This window comes from Maylandia zebra, linkage group LG5 (assembly GCF_041146795.1).
Source record: "Maylandia zebra isolate NMK-2024a linkage group LG5, Mzebra_GT3a, whole genome shotgun sequence".
In the NCBI taxonomy this organism is placed as follows: domain Eukaryota; kingdom Metazoa; phylum Chordata; class Actinopteri; order Cichliformes; family Cichlidae; genus Maylandia; species Maylandia zebra.
Window position 1 is genome coordinate 2,952,672 of NC_135171.1, and position 17,488 is coordinate 2,970,159.

At 42.6% G+C, this 17,488-nt stretch overlaps 1 protein-coding gene across 3 annotated transcripts in view; it reads right to left on the minus strand.

Moving 5' to 3' along the window:
• The window catches only part of cadpsa (Ca2+-dependent activator protein for secretion a), a 348,666-nt gene that overhangs the window by 232,212 nt on the left and 98,966 nt on the right, over positions 1-17,488 (minus strand). For all 3 annotated transcript variants that reach the window (XM_076883644.1, XM_004572172.5, XM_076883645.1), the window contains exons 6-8: positions 13,171-13,292; positions 5,220-5,331; positions 4,993-5,132 (exon numbers count right to left, since the gene is read on the minus strand). In XM_076883644.1, the coding sequence (XP_076739759.1) occupies positions 4,993-5,132; positions 5,220-5,331; positions 13,171-13,292 (374 nt within the window). The remainder of the gene's footprint in view (positions 1-4,992; positions 5,133-5,219; positions 5,332-13,170; positions 13,293-17,488) is intronic.

Sequence of the window (17,488 nt, forward strand, 5' to 3'; positions counted from 1 at the left end):
ATTATTCACGACACATGAGTGGACAGACAAAGGAGGTCGACAGACCTGGTGATAATTGCTTCTACACTGTAAAATGTAATATTGTGTTTAATTAAAAATATTAAATAGGCTGAGCTCAGTTTTTATCAATTTGTTATTAGAACTCGATTTAAATAAGTTACCAGTACTTTTTATGCAAAAACGCTGATAAACTTGTTTTAAATTAGAAAAACTAAGGCCCTTTCTCAATTCTCAAGTATGCAAGTCTGTACTCCCGAACGCACGGGAGTACAGACTTTGTTTTACGATTTGTACAATTGGAACACCAGCGTACTTGATGATGTCACAGGTCCGGAGTTTTTACTGCCGTCCCCTCTTAATTGTGTGCATTGTAAAGGTAATTGCAATACATGCTAAAAATAAGGGTAAGTTACGAATGCAATGTATATTTTGCGGACTATTAAAGACAAACAATTGTTTCCATGTTAAAATGTTTGCAATTCAAGTTTTTGCCCATACACTGGTAAAAGAACTGTTGACAGTGGCAAGTGTTAAATGGTTACCGTTGTGCTGCTGCAAAAAACTGAAAGCTGACAACCTGTTTTATTGTTAGACCATAATGTTGGCATGTTTTATTAAAGTTTTATTTGGGATGGTAATATAATTTTGTTTGATTGCTAATATCAGTGCATTATTTTTTATTGTTATTATTACATTTTTTTTTTTTTTTAATTGTGGCGGTTGAGGTGGACGCTTCACTTTTCACTGTTAAAGGAAAGCACTTCATTGGCGTTGTGTTACTGGACTGACCCTAAGCAATCATTGCAAATAGCAACGTTGCTATCCATTTTAGACACTTAAAAAAAAAGCACTCCACAGACCTTACTAGCATCACATGTGCATAACTCAGGTGTCATCTTATCAATGTGTTATCTGGTCTTCAATGTTTTTTCTTCTACAGACATTAGACATTTAATTGAAAGTCTTGATGTTGCATCTGTCTACATAGTGTTAGTTACTAACCATAATGGTAAGTGACCTGTATTTATATAGCGCTTTATTAGTCCCTAAGGACCCCAAAGTGCTTTATATATCCAGTCATCCACCCATTCACACACTAATGAGCCGTTGTGTTTTGTTTTGGACTTGGTTTACACAAATGCTCACTGAATGTCAATTCAGTTCAATAAAACTTTATTGATCCTGAAGCAATGTTCCCTCTAATGTTTCATGTGTCTGAGCGAACACACAAACTCCCTGAGCGTCCCTTGGACCACTGTGAGTGACATCAGGCGTGTGCACTGTGGTCACGCCAGCATCTAATCCATCCAATTTACATGGTTTATTAAAATAATCAAATTACAGCATTTACATTTATGTTAGACTACTTTTAATTAACTGCTTTAGCCCACTTACAATGAAAATGTAAAAAAATCTGTTTCATGACCTGTGTAGTATGTTAACACACTAACTAACACTAACATGGAAGTAAAAATAACTTGAACTCCAATTTTAAAAACACAACTTTCTTTCTTTCTTTTTTAATAAAGCTCTGACTTGTATTATGAGTCTGTGGTCTGGGAGAGAGTCTGTAACTCTCTGTCTGCAAAATACTATAATGACCAATGTTGGGCAATTAATTATATAGTTACTTCTTCAAAAAAGTAACTGAGTTATGCAAACAAAGTTTTTTGCAGCTGTTTACCTGAACAAGCAGCCAAAGTGTTTTTAAACAAACATTTCAAACTATTTACAGAACAATCAGCTGCTCTGCATCAAATTATTTGAGCTGCTTCAAAGAATAATTTCTGTCCACTATGAGATGAAGGAGAACAACAGCCTGATACCTGCAGGCCTGACAGCAGCAGATGTATCACTGCTGTAACACCTGTAACACTCAGCAGGCGCCTCATTGTTCTGACACACAACAAAACTATTGACTACACTACACACTAACTACACACTAACTACACAAGACAACACACTAACTTTAGACTCCAAACACGCTAAATGTCTCAAATCTCTCACATCTCAAACACGCCGTCACTCCTAAAACTTCCCCCTTCCTAAATGACTAAATGCCATGTTGCCATATCATTTTTTGATTGGTCGACATGGTACATTTTTCCACCAATAGGAAAGGCTGAGGGAGGGGGGCTGTTTTTGCTCACAGGCTTTTGAGCGTTTTCCTTATAAAACGCCATTTTTACCGTTTCTTCCCGCAGTAAATATGAACAACGGCAGTATTCAGGAAGAAAACCAAACATTGCAGATATTTTATCATAACTCTGGTTTTACGTGGCCGATCAACACAATTTAAAAACTGGTATAAAGTCCTCACAGTTGTTCCGTCTGTCCTGCTCACATCTCCAATGGTTGTACACGTTGTCATTAACGTGGCTTAACTCCTCATCAGACGCTTTGCTCGCTAAAACACCGGTGTCGGCACATAAGGACGCTGTCATAGGCTGTCAACCACGTTGATATACGAATGTGAATCGCGTGATTGGCTGGACTATGGGATAAGGTGGCATCGTTCTAAACACATACAGGAGCAGCCAGTCACTGACTAACACTGCAAAACAGAATTGTTAACGTATTTATTTTAATTTCAGTTCAGTTCAGTTCAGTTCAGTTCATTTTTATTTCAAACATTTCAAACATGTGCCTTTACAATCATTACAAAATATCATTCCATTATTTGTTTGAAAAGGAGTAGGCTGAAGTATTTACTTATTTGTCCCTACCCCCTCAAGTTAATTTCAATTCAGGTTAGATTTTTTTTTTGTGTGCAACGCAGATTTTCTGTGCGCAGAGACGTGCCAGCAGTGCGCAATTGCGCATGCGCGCAGCTTAGAGGGAACGTTGTCCTGAAGGTTGACCTTCAGGATATGTTGGCAATAAAGGAAATTTTAAAAAAATAAGTTGGATGTACTTAATTCATTTGTGTGGATCCTGTTGACAAAATAGATTTATGTAAAACTAATTAGTAAAGCACAAGGTAGCTGAAAATATAATATTTGAATTAATCTAACTTAAACATTTTACTGCTACAAATAAGAGAGATGTGTTTAAAAAAACTAATCTAAACTATCTAACCTGAAAATATATAATTTATGTTGATACAACATAACTTGATTTAGGCAGTCTTATATATCTCTTGTTAATCCTAAGTAGTTTTTTTTAAATTAAATTACCTAAAGATTTTTGCTTTAAACTAACACAATACAATTTCGTGGAACCTGTTGACAAAATAATTTTAATTAAAGTCAACGTTTCATTTTTTCTTTTTGAGTGAACTTGTTTTCATTGCCTTTTTTTTTTTTTTTTTTTTACTAATACACTTTTTATAACAAATTGAAATATTTTTTTCTTTAATTAAAAGTATATGAAAGCTTAAACAAAACTAAAAGGCAGAATTTGAATGAGCGGTTTTAATACAGTAACTGCAACTAAAATACTATAATTAGAGTACAAGATACAACAGTAGTAATAGATAAATAAATTTAAGTAGCGAGAAATAATTGTCTTTAAGTTTTAGCTATTTTTTAAAAATTAGACTCCAGGAAATAAATAATTTATGTGAATTAATGATTTTGAGTAAAGTAAACTTAGTTTTTCTACTTCATCGGTTTCTGCGTTGATACAAATTCACGTTGTACAAAAACTTAAATGGTTTAAGGCTAACTAGTTTGGGCTCATAGCACATTCAAGTAATTTCAGCCTGAAAGTTTTTATTTCTAATGGGGGTCATAATAGAGTGTGATATTTCAGGTCCTGTGTGGATCTGCACATAGTCACATTCAGTAACCAGTAACCACAAGAGGGAAGCAAAAGATTATCTTTTGGACAAAGCACCCTAGTGGCTCATCAATTACACACCCAAATATTAAGTGTATCACACTCTAAATTAACTCTACAAGGGTTATTTAGAATTAACATTTTACCACCTGATTAAGATCAGATATACAGTTATCTATGTATTCACATGTTGGTTATTTAAAAAATAATCATAAAATTGGGTTGTAAAGACTTAGAAATAATGAAATAACCATCAATATTAGGGAAGTTACACTTCAGCATGTGACGTAACAGATCCAAATGCTTACCTCCGGCACGTTTTAAAAATATAAAATTAACAATAAATTAATTAACAATACATTTCTGTTTCCCAAGTTTTTAAACTTAGAACTTCTTCTATTTACGTTTTCTATTTAAATACCTTTGGGTAATTTGATGTTTAGTAAAGCCTCTCATTCAATAAGCTCTTAATACACTCATCTTCATCAGTATTTGAACACTAAGAAAAAATGTTGTAATTTTGCCTATGGAAATCACAGTAGATCTTAAATTGAACAAGAAAGATATAATAGAAGAGCAGACACTAAAGGTGGCTGCGGTAAACACCTGACAACGCATCTCAAGGTGGGAAATATAGGATTTGCTAAAAAAAAATCCCACCTTGTGTGAAGTAACTCATGACTAACTGAGAAAAAATACTCCCATAAACAATGTTTCCTGTGATTTGTAGTCAGAAGTGGCGAGTACATCTCTTAATAACTAAAAGCTTGCTGTACTCTATCTTTGCCTCCAGTACTATTGTAAGGAAATTGGAGTCATTTTAACAAGGACTTTGCCTTTAACTTGTACATTAAACAAATCTTGACTGGTTTCTTTATAGGCGCAATATTGTCAAAATTGGAAGCATCCTGTCTCAGAACCCACTTAGCCCATGTATTTTATATTTCTATATACTCATTCTTTTGTACTTTATTGCTCTAAAAACTGAAAAACTCCCTGAAAAACTTACACTTTATCCAAAATACTGATAGAGACTAAAAGGAGAGATCACATTTCTCCTTAATAGCTTTTCCAGAACCGGTCTGCTGAAATTATTCTGATGTACAAACTAAAACAGTAACTATTTTAAAGCAGCTACAGTTTTACACTGAACCATGATAACTCAAGTAGCTTTATATTGCCACAAGAATGTTTAATCTCACAGTAACTTACCCACAATGCTTCATGTTCTGTGGTTTGTCCATGCGAATGGCCAGTTTGATCTTGAGGTCACTGTCTGAGCAGCCTTTACACACTGTCATCTTATGGAGTTCAGACTGCTTAGGACTGTTGGGAGTCGGGTGGAGAACAACCTGGGAGTGTTCCCACCATTAATGTATATGTTGTATACAAGTTATACAAAGGCAAAGTGACCAAAATGAAGCAGAATGATTTCTTACCCTCCCCAGCTCCTTATCTTCCAGAGCTAACACTCCTGTGCTCTCAGTATACAGCTTCACCTTCACAGCAGGCAGTGGCTGAGTGGTGGTGAAGTCGCCCTGGGTACCCCAACTGCACACCAACACAAATATAGACACAACCACATATAAACAAAGAAAGACTGTTAAACATTATTATGACTCCTGAACTACCAGTTAAGCCTTGAAAGTTGTGTAAGTCTATGTTTGCTGGTGAGAAGCAGGGAGATGGGTGCTTTTGGACTATGGGAGGTACAACAATAGAAACTTTCATAGCGTAATGTACTCAAAATGTAACAACAGTGCAAAACACAGCTCTAACAGGCTGTCACAGTCACACAGTCACTTGACTGTCACTATACTGTAATGTGACAGTCAAGTTTTTGTCACATGCTTTCATTGTCTTCGTCTTCCTTTCACTCCTCAACCGAGTGAAAGGAGATGGCCCCGCCCCTCCCTGAGCCTGGTTCTGCTGGAGGTTTCTTTCTCTTAAAAGGGAGTTTTTCCTTCCTACTTTTGCTAAAGCGCGTGCTAATAGTGGGTCATATGGTTGTTGGGGTTTTCCTCGTTTTCTTTGTATTCTTTGTATTATTAACTATATCTATCTAATAGACTCAAATTTGTTCACGCAAAAGGAGAGTCTTCTTCACACACTGAGGTTAATTATGGAGTTCCACAGGGTTCAGGGCTAGGACCAATTCTGTTTACATTATACATGCTTCCCTTTGGCAGTATCATCAGAAGACATTGCATACTTTTTCACTGCTATTCTGATGACACCCAGATCTATGAGCTCAGTTTGGATTCGGGAGACAGACACTATCTCTGCTTCCAAGATTAGGCTTCAAACTTTCCTCTTTGATAAAGCATATAGTTAGGGCTGGACCAGGTGACCCTGAATCCTCCCTTAGTTATGCTGCAATAGACGTAGGCTGCCGGGGGATTCCCATGATGCATTGAGTTTTTCCTTTCCAGTCACCTTTTTCACTCACTATGTGTTAGCAGACCTCTCTGCATTGAATCATATCTGTTATTAACCTCTGTCTCTCTTCCACAGCATGTCTTTTATCCAGTCTTCCTTCTCTCTCCCCAACCAATCACAGCAGATGGCCCCGCCCCTCCCTGAGCCTGGTTCTGCCGGAGGTTTCTTCCTGTTAAAAGGGAGTTTTTCCCTTTTAACACTGTCACCAAAGTGCTGCTCATAGGGGGTCATATGATTGTTGGTTTTTTTTTCTCTGAATGCATTATCGTAGGGTCTACCTTACACTATAAGGCATCTTAAGGTCTTGATGTTGTTGTGCTTTTGTGCTGTATAAATAAAATTGAATTGAATTGAATTATAAATCTTAACTTGTTTGATCTGCTGCTCACCACAAACAAGCACAATCAGAATCAGAATCAGAATACTGTATTGATCCCTGGGGGAAATTATTTTTTTGTTACAGTGCTCCATTATAAACAAACATTAACAAGACAGACAATACGCTAACTAAGAATAGTACTATATATATATATATATATATATATATATATATATATATATACACATACATACATAAAGTCGCTTATTATTAAATAGCTGAAAAAGAAACATGTGTAGTTGTAGCAGTAGCCAGTGTGTTAAGTGGATGCGTTGTACAGGGAGATGGCCACAGGCAGGAAATCCTGAGCATTTTCTGGCAGATGTTGAAGGACCTCAGTCGCCTCAAAAAATAGAGACGACTCTGGCCCTTCCTGTAAAGTGCTGTGGTGTTTTTAGCCCAGTCCAGTTTATTGTCAATGTGTACTCCAAGGTATTTATAGTGCTCCACAATGTCCACACTGACCCCCTGGATTGAAACAGGGGTCAAGTGTTTCCTGGTCTTCCTGAAGTCCACGATCAGTTTCTTGGTCTTTGCCACGTTGAGCTGCAGATGATTCTGCTCACACCACGTGACAAAGGAGTCGACCACAGCCCGGTACTCTGTCTCATCATCCCTGCTGATGCATCCAACCACCGCAGAGTCATCAGAAAACTTCTGAAGATGGAGGTCTCTGTGCAGTGGCTGAAGTCTGTGGTGTAGAGGGTGAAGAGGAAGGGGGAGAGGACAGTCCCCTGTGGTGCCCCTGTGTTGCTGATCACCTTGTCAGACACACACTGTGGGAGACGTACATATTGTGGTCTTCCTGTCAGGTAATCAACAATCCAGGACACCAGAGAAGCATCCACCTGCATCTCTGCTAACTTATCACCCAGGAGGGTCGGCCTGATGGTGTTGAAAGCACTGGAAAAGTCAAAAAACATGACCCTCACAGTGCTCGCCGGCTGGTCCAGATGGGTGTAGACACGATTGAGCAGGTAGATGATGGCGTCCTCTGTTCCGAGACGAGGCTGATAAGCGAACTGAAGGGGATCCAGGTGTGGTCTTACTATGGGTCGCAGCTGGTCCAGGATGAGCCTTTCCAGGGTCTTCATGATGTGGGAGGTCAGTGCCACGGGCCTGTAATCCTGGGGGCCACTGGGACGTGGCGTCTTTGGTACAGGGACGAGGCATGATGTCTTCCACATCACTGGGACCCTCTGCAGACTCAGACTCAGCATAAACAGTTTATGAAAGACTCCACACAGCTGGGGGGCACAGGTCTTGAGGACGAGGGGACTCACTCCGTCTGGTCCAGCAGACTTGCCTGAGTGAAGTCTCCTCATTTGCTGGAGTTTCCACTCCAGCAGAACAGCATGAGAGAGGTGTGGAGGGGCATGAAGACCATCACTGGATTCAGGCCAACCAACAGCAGGGGAGCTGAGGGAGGTGAGAATAGGGCTTTGGAGCGTGATGTCACGGGGGTGGGCGTGGAAAGGATTTTGGCCCGATCCGCCATTTTGGGGGTCTAAGTAAGGAGCGAAAGCATAGCCATGGTTCGTACTTGCTGTGTGGTCGGCTGCAATGTTCGATCTTACGACCGGCACGGGAATAAGTTTGGATTGTCTTTTTATGCTTTCCCAACCTGGAAGCAACATGAAGGAGCTCATGTATCGGATATTACCAAACGAAGGCGTCTAGCCTGGATAGCAGCCGTGAGACGAGCTGATATCAAGTTCTGTTACGTCTCCAGATATCAGTTGGTGTGCTCAAGACATTTTCATTCCGGTAAGTTCTAAATATGTTCACATCACACTTTATAGCTGAATAATATCATCGTTGGTGGTCTCGGAAGTTATAGAAATTGCGATCAAACATAGAATGGAGTGACTTGATTGGTTGATGTAAAGAGAATAAATGAAATGAGACAGGAAGGACACAAATTGGCGTTAATAATTTACCCGATTATCAATGTGTTAACTTGCATGTACTTTACAATTACGGGCATATAATATGATAACGATATTTTAGCAGTTCAATGATAAATGTGTAACATTAATTATGGTGGGGGGTGGAAAATGGCTCTTTCACTCGATGCACTCCAGCTGACTTACTTTGACGACGTACTCAGAGTTTGGCGGCTTGAAAATAGCCAAATCTTGCACCCAGCCATTTGTAAATTGGATGTGCGCCTCCAGTGACTTGTAATTACGAAACTGGTTCGCTGTGTAAGTGCTTACTCCACAAACAAGATACGTGAAGATATCGGGGTAGGACAGTGGCGGTAAGTCGTCTGGGTCTTTACTCCACTGCCGTATTTCATATGGGTCCAGATTTGCGATGCACTCTATTTTTTTCAAGTACCGCTGCTTCGCCTCTGGACGCAATCGGTCTCTATACCGTCCGTTTTCTTTTGAGCTGCTTTTAAGCATGTTTCTTGTCGTCGTCGTTCCAACACAGTGTGTTTGTTTTGATTCGTAGACCCCGAAAATGGAGCTGCGCTCCCACAGTGCATTGCGGCGTGACGTCAACTCCAAAGCCCTATAGAGCCTACGAGTTGAATCTGTTTTTCAATAGATTCGACACCACAGTGTCTGCTCCCACCCCCACAACCTCACCTGTAGTCAGCCTGGAATCCAGAGCCACACCACTGTGCCAGCCTCTCTCTTCACATGGCGCTGTTGCCTCCTGTGAGAGTCCTGACACCCCTCCCCCACCCATCACCTTCACTCAATACCAATACCTCAAAATGCAGCCAAGGCGTTTTTAAATCAACATTTCAAACTATTTACAGAACAATCAGCTGTTCAGCATCAAATCTGATGCCACACAAATTATTTGTGCCACTCCAAAAAATAATTTCTGTCCACTATGAGATGAAGGAGAACAACAGCCTGATACCTGCAGGCCTGACAGCAGGACATGTATCACTCCAGATGTAATGTTAAAAAAAATTTCTACCAACCGTTAACCATAATTCAATAACCCTATAAACATAATAACCGAATGCGCTTTTAACTCTTATTAGAATGAGATTTTATCCACTATGGTGCAAAGTTTTTAGATACTGCATTGATAAAGTACAAGAGATACAATCAGTGCTCTGTCAGTGTTTACTCAGCATTCAAGGACAGCAATATTTGCATAGTATTTTTACTGACATATAGTGCACATATGTTTTGGGCAAAAACATTTTTGAATATTGAAATACGAAAATTTTTAACATACAATTGGCAAATTAGCCAATGCCAATGTAAAACTTTATCTGCCTGTTAAAAAAAGAAGATAATCTTCTCACAAACTGGTGTTTGATTTTGAAACAGGAAAAAAGTGGGGAAACAACTGAAAAGACTAACATTTGAATGATACCTGAAAGCAAGTAAATACTTTCTATGCTGCGTTATGATAAACTTTGGTAATATTGATAAAGAACAACACTGGCTGATGATGAAATACAGTCAGCTGGCATGGTGACACTGCTAGTATTAACCCTCTCAGGCTCAAATTTAACATTTTGTTGCTAATGCACAAGTCCTAGCGGTACCTGCAGTGGTACTTCTGAGTAAAACAAACTCATAAAATATGTATGTAGAGTAATCAGGTTGTTGGTTTTTAACTGTTGCAAATCGGCAACGCCTGCCTTGAGAGGGTTAACCTGCGGGGCTGGACTGGGACAAAAAAAATCGGCCCGGGCATTTTGACTACAGACCGGCCCACCAGGTATTAAAGCCATAAAGCCTTTGAATGAAAACAAATGCTGTTGTGACAGTGATGTACAGTCTTGTTGGTATATGTATGATTTCTATACATTTTACCTCAAATAAAAACTTTGTTCGCAAGATTCAGATAATTATTTAATTAAAGCGAGACATTTTAAATGAGAATAAGAAAGAAAAGTATTTCTTTGTGCCCCCCTCTCCCTGTTAATGCCCTACCTGGCCCCCTGGCAAAACTGCTAGACTCGCCCCTGCACAGTTACGGTACCAGTTGTCAGCTACATAGAAAAGGATCTGGTTTCAATCCAGTTTCATGATTGAAGTAGCAACAGGAGAAGGAGGGGGAGAGAATGAGAGAAGAAGAGGCAGCTGTGCAGCGTAAACACACAGAATAAATCCAGCTTTGTGTCTTTTTCCATTCTAGCTAAAGTACGGGACAAACTGCGTCCCTACTCAGCTCAATACGTGTAATATTTTCTCTGAATGAGGGACCATTCTGTGTGTGTGTGTGTCCGGAAGGCTGGTTTACAGGCACCATTAGGCCAAGAGGAGTTCCCACACTGAAGCTAGCCACACCTGTAGCTCATCAGCCATCGCCAGCTGTAGCTGATTGCCTTCACCAGGAGCTGCGCTGTTTAACAGTGTGGCTGGGCTTCAGTTGGTGGTCGATAATTGAGTTAACCCCATTTGTACAGCCGTGGATAACTTTGATATTTGAAAAACCCTAGCTATCAGGAGATTGCCGAGTCATCAGAGTGTTCTGTTTGTCTACACTAGGAATCGGGAGCAGAGCGGTGTTTTCACTGGAGCAGAGCCTGGGTGTTTTTCGAGTTGTCACCTTTTACGATTTACAAACACAGGCACTATGTGGGGATTCAGGGAGAATCGCCACAGGAACCACAGTGCTGAGTTTCATAAATAGTTATTTTACATTTCATTGTAAATAAAATCGCTGTTCTTCATCAGAGTCCTCTGTTTGGGTCCTAGTTCTTTCCTGGAACTTCATGGTCTGCCACCGCAGTCCGTGACAGACTAATCCAGCCACAATGGACTCAGCGGGCTCTAACCTGCCAGAATGCTGTGAAGAGATGACGCAGATTTGTGAGCATGGAACATGGGCCCGTAGCTGGCTCTGGACCTCCAGAGAGTTTGCAACCAGAACTCCCAACTTTGTTACCTCTGTCCTCTGCAGAGAAATCAAGTGAACTTATTCAGCCATCAGTGTACTTCAAAAATGTTAACTCTGAGTCTGTTGTTCCAGAGTTGGGGAGCTCAGAGCACACAGCACGCAGAGCCAGGTGACTTTTTGGTCCGGTCAGGCCACATGGAGATGGAGATTCTGCCCAGGGCTTCCCCAGAGGCTGAACTTATGGCCTCTGGCACCTCTGGACCTCTTAGAGATTGTAAAGCCTGGTGTTCCACCCTCTGCTCCACCATCTGCAGCTGCCACACCACTCTCTACTCCACCATCTGCAGCTGCTACGCTGTCGCCTGGACCTGCTCAGTCTGAGCTGGAGGTTGCTGCATCGCCTGCATCTGATCTGCCCGAGTCCGAGGTCTACACGCTGGAGGGACCCGCTCTGCCCGAGTCGGAGGTCTGCATGCCAGAAGGACCTGCGCTGCTCGCACTAGGGGTCTGTGAGCTGCCTGCACCTGAGGACATCACGCCACCTGGTCCTGCTTCGTCTGGCCCTGTGTGCCAGCCATCTGCCAAACTGCCAGTGATTCTTCTGCCACATCCACGTCCAGGACGGCCTGCCCATCCACATCCCAGGTCACCTTCTATGCCATGTTGCCACCACCAGACCCGCGGCAGGCCACCAGAGCTGCAATGTCGCTGCTGGATCCGCAGCAGGCCACCTGAACTGTTTCACCTGAACTACTTCCCTTCTGCAACTCCACAATCTCCCACTGCAGTCCATGACAAAACTCTCACTGAGGGAATGTGAAGAGCCATAGCCAGGAGCTGAGGGGAATGGACTTCAGTGTTAAGTACCTGTTTCCCAAAGAAATCGTGGAATGACGAAGGTCCTGTTCCCAATCCATATAAAGTTCATTCAAAGAGGCTCCAAAGCCATCATTACGGTTGATAAGCTGTATGTCAACAGGCAGCTTTATTGTGATCAGAACATACCTCTCTGACTGTAACGTTCCTGAGTCAGTTGATTTATATCCAGACAAAGACGTTTTTCTAGCTGCAATTCACTACACAGCCATACACCACAGACAGACACAAACGCAAACACAGAAAAAAACGTCCAAGTCTCCATAAGATAAATCATATTATTAGGATTAAGAAAATATATGGTTTAGTTAAGTGTTAGCTATGACTAGTGAATATAATAATGAGGTTGTCTGTGAAGGTTCTCAGTCATCCAGGTCATCGTAGTCAAAGGAGCTTGCAAAGAAAAGCGTCTGGACTTCTTTAAGTTGCTTGAAGAAACTTTCACCTCTCATCCGAGAAGCTTCTTCAGTTCTAAGGTCAAATGGTGGAGAGTCCCAGATTTAAACCTAGTGGGAGTTTCCCCCCACAGAGGGACAAAAGGACCCCCTGATGATCCTCTAATCGCCTGAGCCAACTGGGTGTGGGTCCCAATCAGCCAGAGTTTCAGGTGAGCCCAGGATGTGAGTGGGCGTTAAGGCCACAATGCCATAATGAGTTGTAATGAAATACACCCTGAATTGATGTGCTTGTCTTGATGTGTTGATGATGATGATGACATTAGTCATAATGCCCAAAAAGTGTGTTTAGTGTAATGGAGGTCCTGTTTTTCTTTTCTTTTTACCATGTCTATTCATTGTGTGTGTGTGTGTGTGTGTGTGTGTGTGTGTGTGTGTGTGTGTGTGTGTGTGTGTGTGTGCTCATTCTTTACATACATGGGTTTTGAGGCCTCAGCCTGATCTGTCTGCAGTTTATGTCCTCCCTCAACCTCCATGGTGCAGTAAACAATCCTGTTTGGAGCCAAAGACCTCAGACCCTGCACTTCCATTATCACCACCTACAACACAAACATGCAGAGGTTATTGATAAAGAGATCCTTTTAAAGCATTTACGTTATGCATGGACAGCAACTGCTAAAATACATTCAGCAGTAACTTATCCAGTAAAAAAATCTCTCTCTCTGTCTCTCTGTCTCTCTCTCTCTCTCTCTCTCTCTCTCTCTCTCTCTCTCTCTATATATATATATAGATATATAGATATAGATATATATAGATATATATGGATATATAGATATATAGATATATAGATATAGATGTATAAAGGATAAGCGAAAGCGAATGGATGGATGGATGGAAGGATGGAGATATATGTATATATATGTCTGTATATATATATATTCATTAAGGGTGCAACGATACTGGTATCGATATTGAACCGTTCGATACAGTGCTTTCGGTTCGGTACACATATGTATGAACAATACAAAATTTTTAATTTATTTTATCAACTTTCCTTCTGACGATGCTGTCTGTGTTGAGCGCTCAGTGGATCTGCGCTCCACAGTGCAGCCTAGGCGGAGTAAATGGTAAATAAATGGCCTGTATTTATATAGCGCTTTTACTAGTCCCTAAGGAACCCAAAGCGCTTTACATATCCAGTCATCCACCCATTCACACACTACAAGAGTAGTCGAACGCAGATTCACTGAGCGCAGGGCAAGCTAGCGAGACAGAAGTTAAGCTCTCCTTCCAACATGGCAAATTGAACCTCCCCCGTTACTTGTAACGCGTTACTGTAATCTGATTACTTTTTTCAAGTAACGAGTAAAGTAAGGGATTACTATTGCAAAAACGGTAATTAGATTACCGTTACTTTCCCGTAGGAACGCTGCGTTACTGCGTTACTAAAACCGTGATTTTTTGCGAGAATGTCTCACGACAGTGACGTAAGCGAGTGCGCCATTGGTGACAACAGCTGTGTGCAGATCAACAATGGATCACATATCGATTGTGGGAGAGAGTATGAGCGTGCAGCATTTAAAGCGTGGAAGTGCTGACCTTACTTTGAGTTTGATTCCATAAAAAGTGACAAAAACATTAGTGTCCGCTTTGCATGGGAAGAAAACTTCTTTTTACAGTGAAAAAACCCCTAAACTTCCAAGCAAGCACCGAGTAGCTACGACGTGATGGGAAACTCACAGAGAAACTCGCGGATTCTTCCACTGACCGCGGCACACCTGCACCAGGGTAAACCTCCGCCTACCCCACTGCTGCTTTACAGGTGAAAATAGAGCAAAAGGACCGCTGAGTCTTTGACTTTATTTATTTTCTGCTGTGTTTTACTTGCATCTATTTGAAAGAGTGAGTGTAAACACAAAAAATATTTTATTTTATGTGCTGGAATGTGCAGAAAATAGGTTTAAATGTTAAACTAATTTATTCAAGTCAGAGAATGTTGCATATAATTAAATTTTTGCTTGATGCATAAAGTTAAAAGATTAAAACTAATAAAACAAGTTTTAAAAAGAGACTTTTCCATTTGATTACATTTTGTATGATGGATTATGCAGAAAAAGTAGAATTGGGCTGAAAGATCTATCGCTTTATCACCTATTCAGGTTGTAAATCGTTTTTTAAAAAAGTAACTAAGTAACTAAGTAATTAATTACTTTTGAAAATAAGTAATCAGTAAAGTAATGGGATTACTTTTTGGGGAAGTAATCAGTAATTAGTTACTGATTACTTTTTTCAAGTAACTTGACCAACACTGTTGGTGAGTGATGATAATTTGTGCACCAATTCCTCTGACATCGTCTTATCAATCGTTAGCTTACTATGCAAACATGACAAGTGAAATCTCCCGCAGCTTAAACATGTGAGAGGTTGATCGCGCAGAGAATCGCTGAGCTTATGTGAGTGCGTTGTTAGGTGACGGCTGTGTGCGGACAGGGATAGGACCCAAGATGCAGACTCCAAACTTTTTTTTCTTTTTTTTTTTGGCCTGTCCCGTTTGGCTCTTTTGCCATCAGAATTGTTGTCTAAAGGCAAAGAAAGATGCCCAACGGATTTACTTTACCAAACTGACCATCCCAGCCTTGCCGTAATGGTCCATTTGATTCACCTTTTATTGTTTATTTTATTTTCACTTACTGAATACGGGACAGACTTGACTGGGGGAAAGAAGGGGAGAAAGAAAGAGGGAAAGAGAAACAGCTGAGAAGAGGGACGGGGGAGAAGGGCAAAAGACAAAAACCAACAGAACAGGCAGGGGAAAAAAACTGCATATATCAATCACCTGGATCACCTGCTGAGAAAGAAAAAAGAAAGCAAGCAGAAGAGAACAAGAGTAATAGAATAAACAACATCACAATGATATATGGGAATATGACAGTAAATACTAAATGTTAAACATTATTGTGCAGCACATAAGATCAACAGAACACAGTGTGCTTTGAGGTAGGAGCCAAAAAGGGTGTAGTTTGTGGGTGTGATCACCCGTGTGTACACCTGTGAGCATGGACGCGTTTGTTTTTTGCTTTTTAAAAGGTTCCTTCATGTAATAATCTGCTAGAGGGTGTGGGGGGGCCACAGCCCCGTCCTCCAGGGCATGAAGCAGGTGTGGAGGAGATCAAAACTCCAGACATCCAGAGGCCCCCAGAACACAAGAGACCAAGGAAGACCAACAGAGGGGCAGCTGCGCCACTGTCCCGGAAAGAGCTGAGGAGAGTCCCAGATGAGGGCTCACTCAGCAGCCGCGGAGCAGAAGCCAGGGGGAGTTGCAGTGACGCGCCCGTGAGCTCCGCCGGCAGCCAGCTGCGCCTGAGTGACCGAGCCCCAGGCCGAGAGGCCGGGGGCACCCCACCTCCGAAGTGGCCCGAGCGAGCCCCAGGCTCCAGGCCCCGATAAGCGGCCGCCAAGGAGTGACCCGGTGTGTACCTGGACGCCCATCCCCGGACACAAAGAACCACCAACGCACCGATGTCTGAGGGGGTCCACCACTGGCAGGGGAAGTGGTGGTAGGGGGAGATAGGCCTCCAAACCTTGGAGGGCCTGAGATGTCCCCAGAGAGGTGGCGCCTGACACCCAACCTGACATATAGACACAGACATACAGGCACACACAGATACAAACATCCATTCCCACCCTCATGCTCTCATATGCACTTACTCCACACTCAACCAACGTGGAGACAGACATAAAGAGACGTTGTACACACGATCACACTCCCCAAGCGTACTCTACAAACCGGGTCTAGGTGCCCCCGCCCCTGGAGGGGGGAACTGCACCCAGACCCAGGTGGTGTTTCCCTTTTCCCTGCGGTGGGGGGAGGCAGACCGCCCCGACTCCGCAGCAGCAGGAAGGCTCCACACTCCAGACCGCAGTCGGACGGCCAACTCCTCCTCCTAGTCCTAGCCCCCCTGCTCCAGCAGGTCACAGAGAATGGGGGTGAGAGAAGACTCCAAACCTCCCTCCACCCGCTCATTGTAGTGTTGATGCATGTGTGTTCTAAGGTGCATTTAAAACCCAGGAGGGCTTGGAGCTACCTGCCAGAGAGCAGCAGGTAAGCGCATGGTCCCTCCTGCTAGCCCTCAATGTCTACGTGTATTTAAAATTGAGAGGTGGGCAACGATGCCAGGGGTGGGGTGTACACCCTGATGGTACTTTGGACTCCGTGCATCGTGCCCACCCCCAAGATCCTATATGTATGTGTAATGAGAGTGTGAGTAATGTGAATGTCTAAGTTGTGGGATAAAATTGAGGCAGAGGCAGCCAGAAGGGGACGGGGGGGGGGGGGGTAGCCTCCTCTGCACCCTGGTGACATACCCCTACTCCAAGGCCCTGCATGTGTGGGTGGTTGTGGTGGAGCGGGAAGAGGGAGGCAGCTGGAGATGGGGAGGGAAGGAAGGGAGGGGCTAGTGACCCCTCCCTGGGGCCAGCTCCCCCGCTGACCCCAGTAGGCACCCCCATACTCCGCGACCCACCAGGGAAAGGGGGCCCAGGCCCATCCAGACCGGGGCCCAGTGCAGCAGCGCCGCCCGGCCCCACAGAGCCCGGGACAGTCCACCCAACCCCACCACAGAGAAAACTGCACCCACCCCACCATCCACTCATCTTCCAGACTACATAAGACAATAAACACCCAGGCTGAGATCTTCCTCCACCTCTCCTGTATCTCCCCCTCCTGCAGAGGGAGCTCCTGAGGAGAGGAAAGCTCCTGCAAGATGTGACAATCTCCCCCACCAGTTGAAGAGCC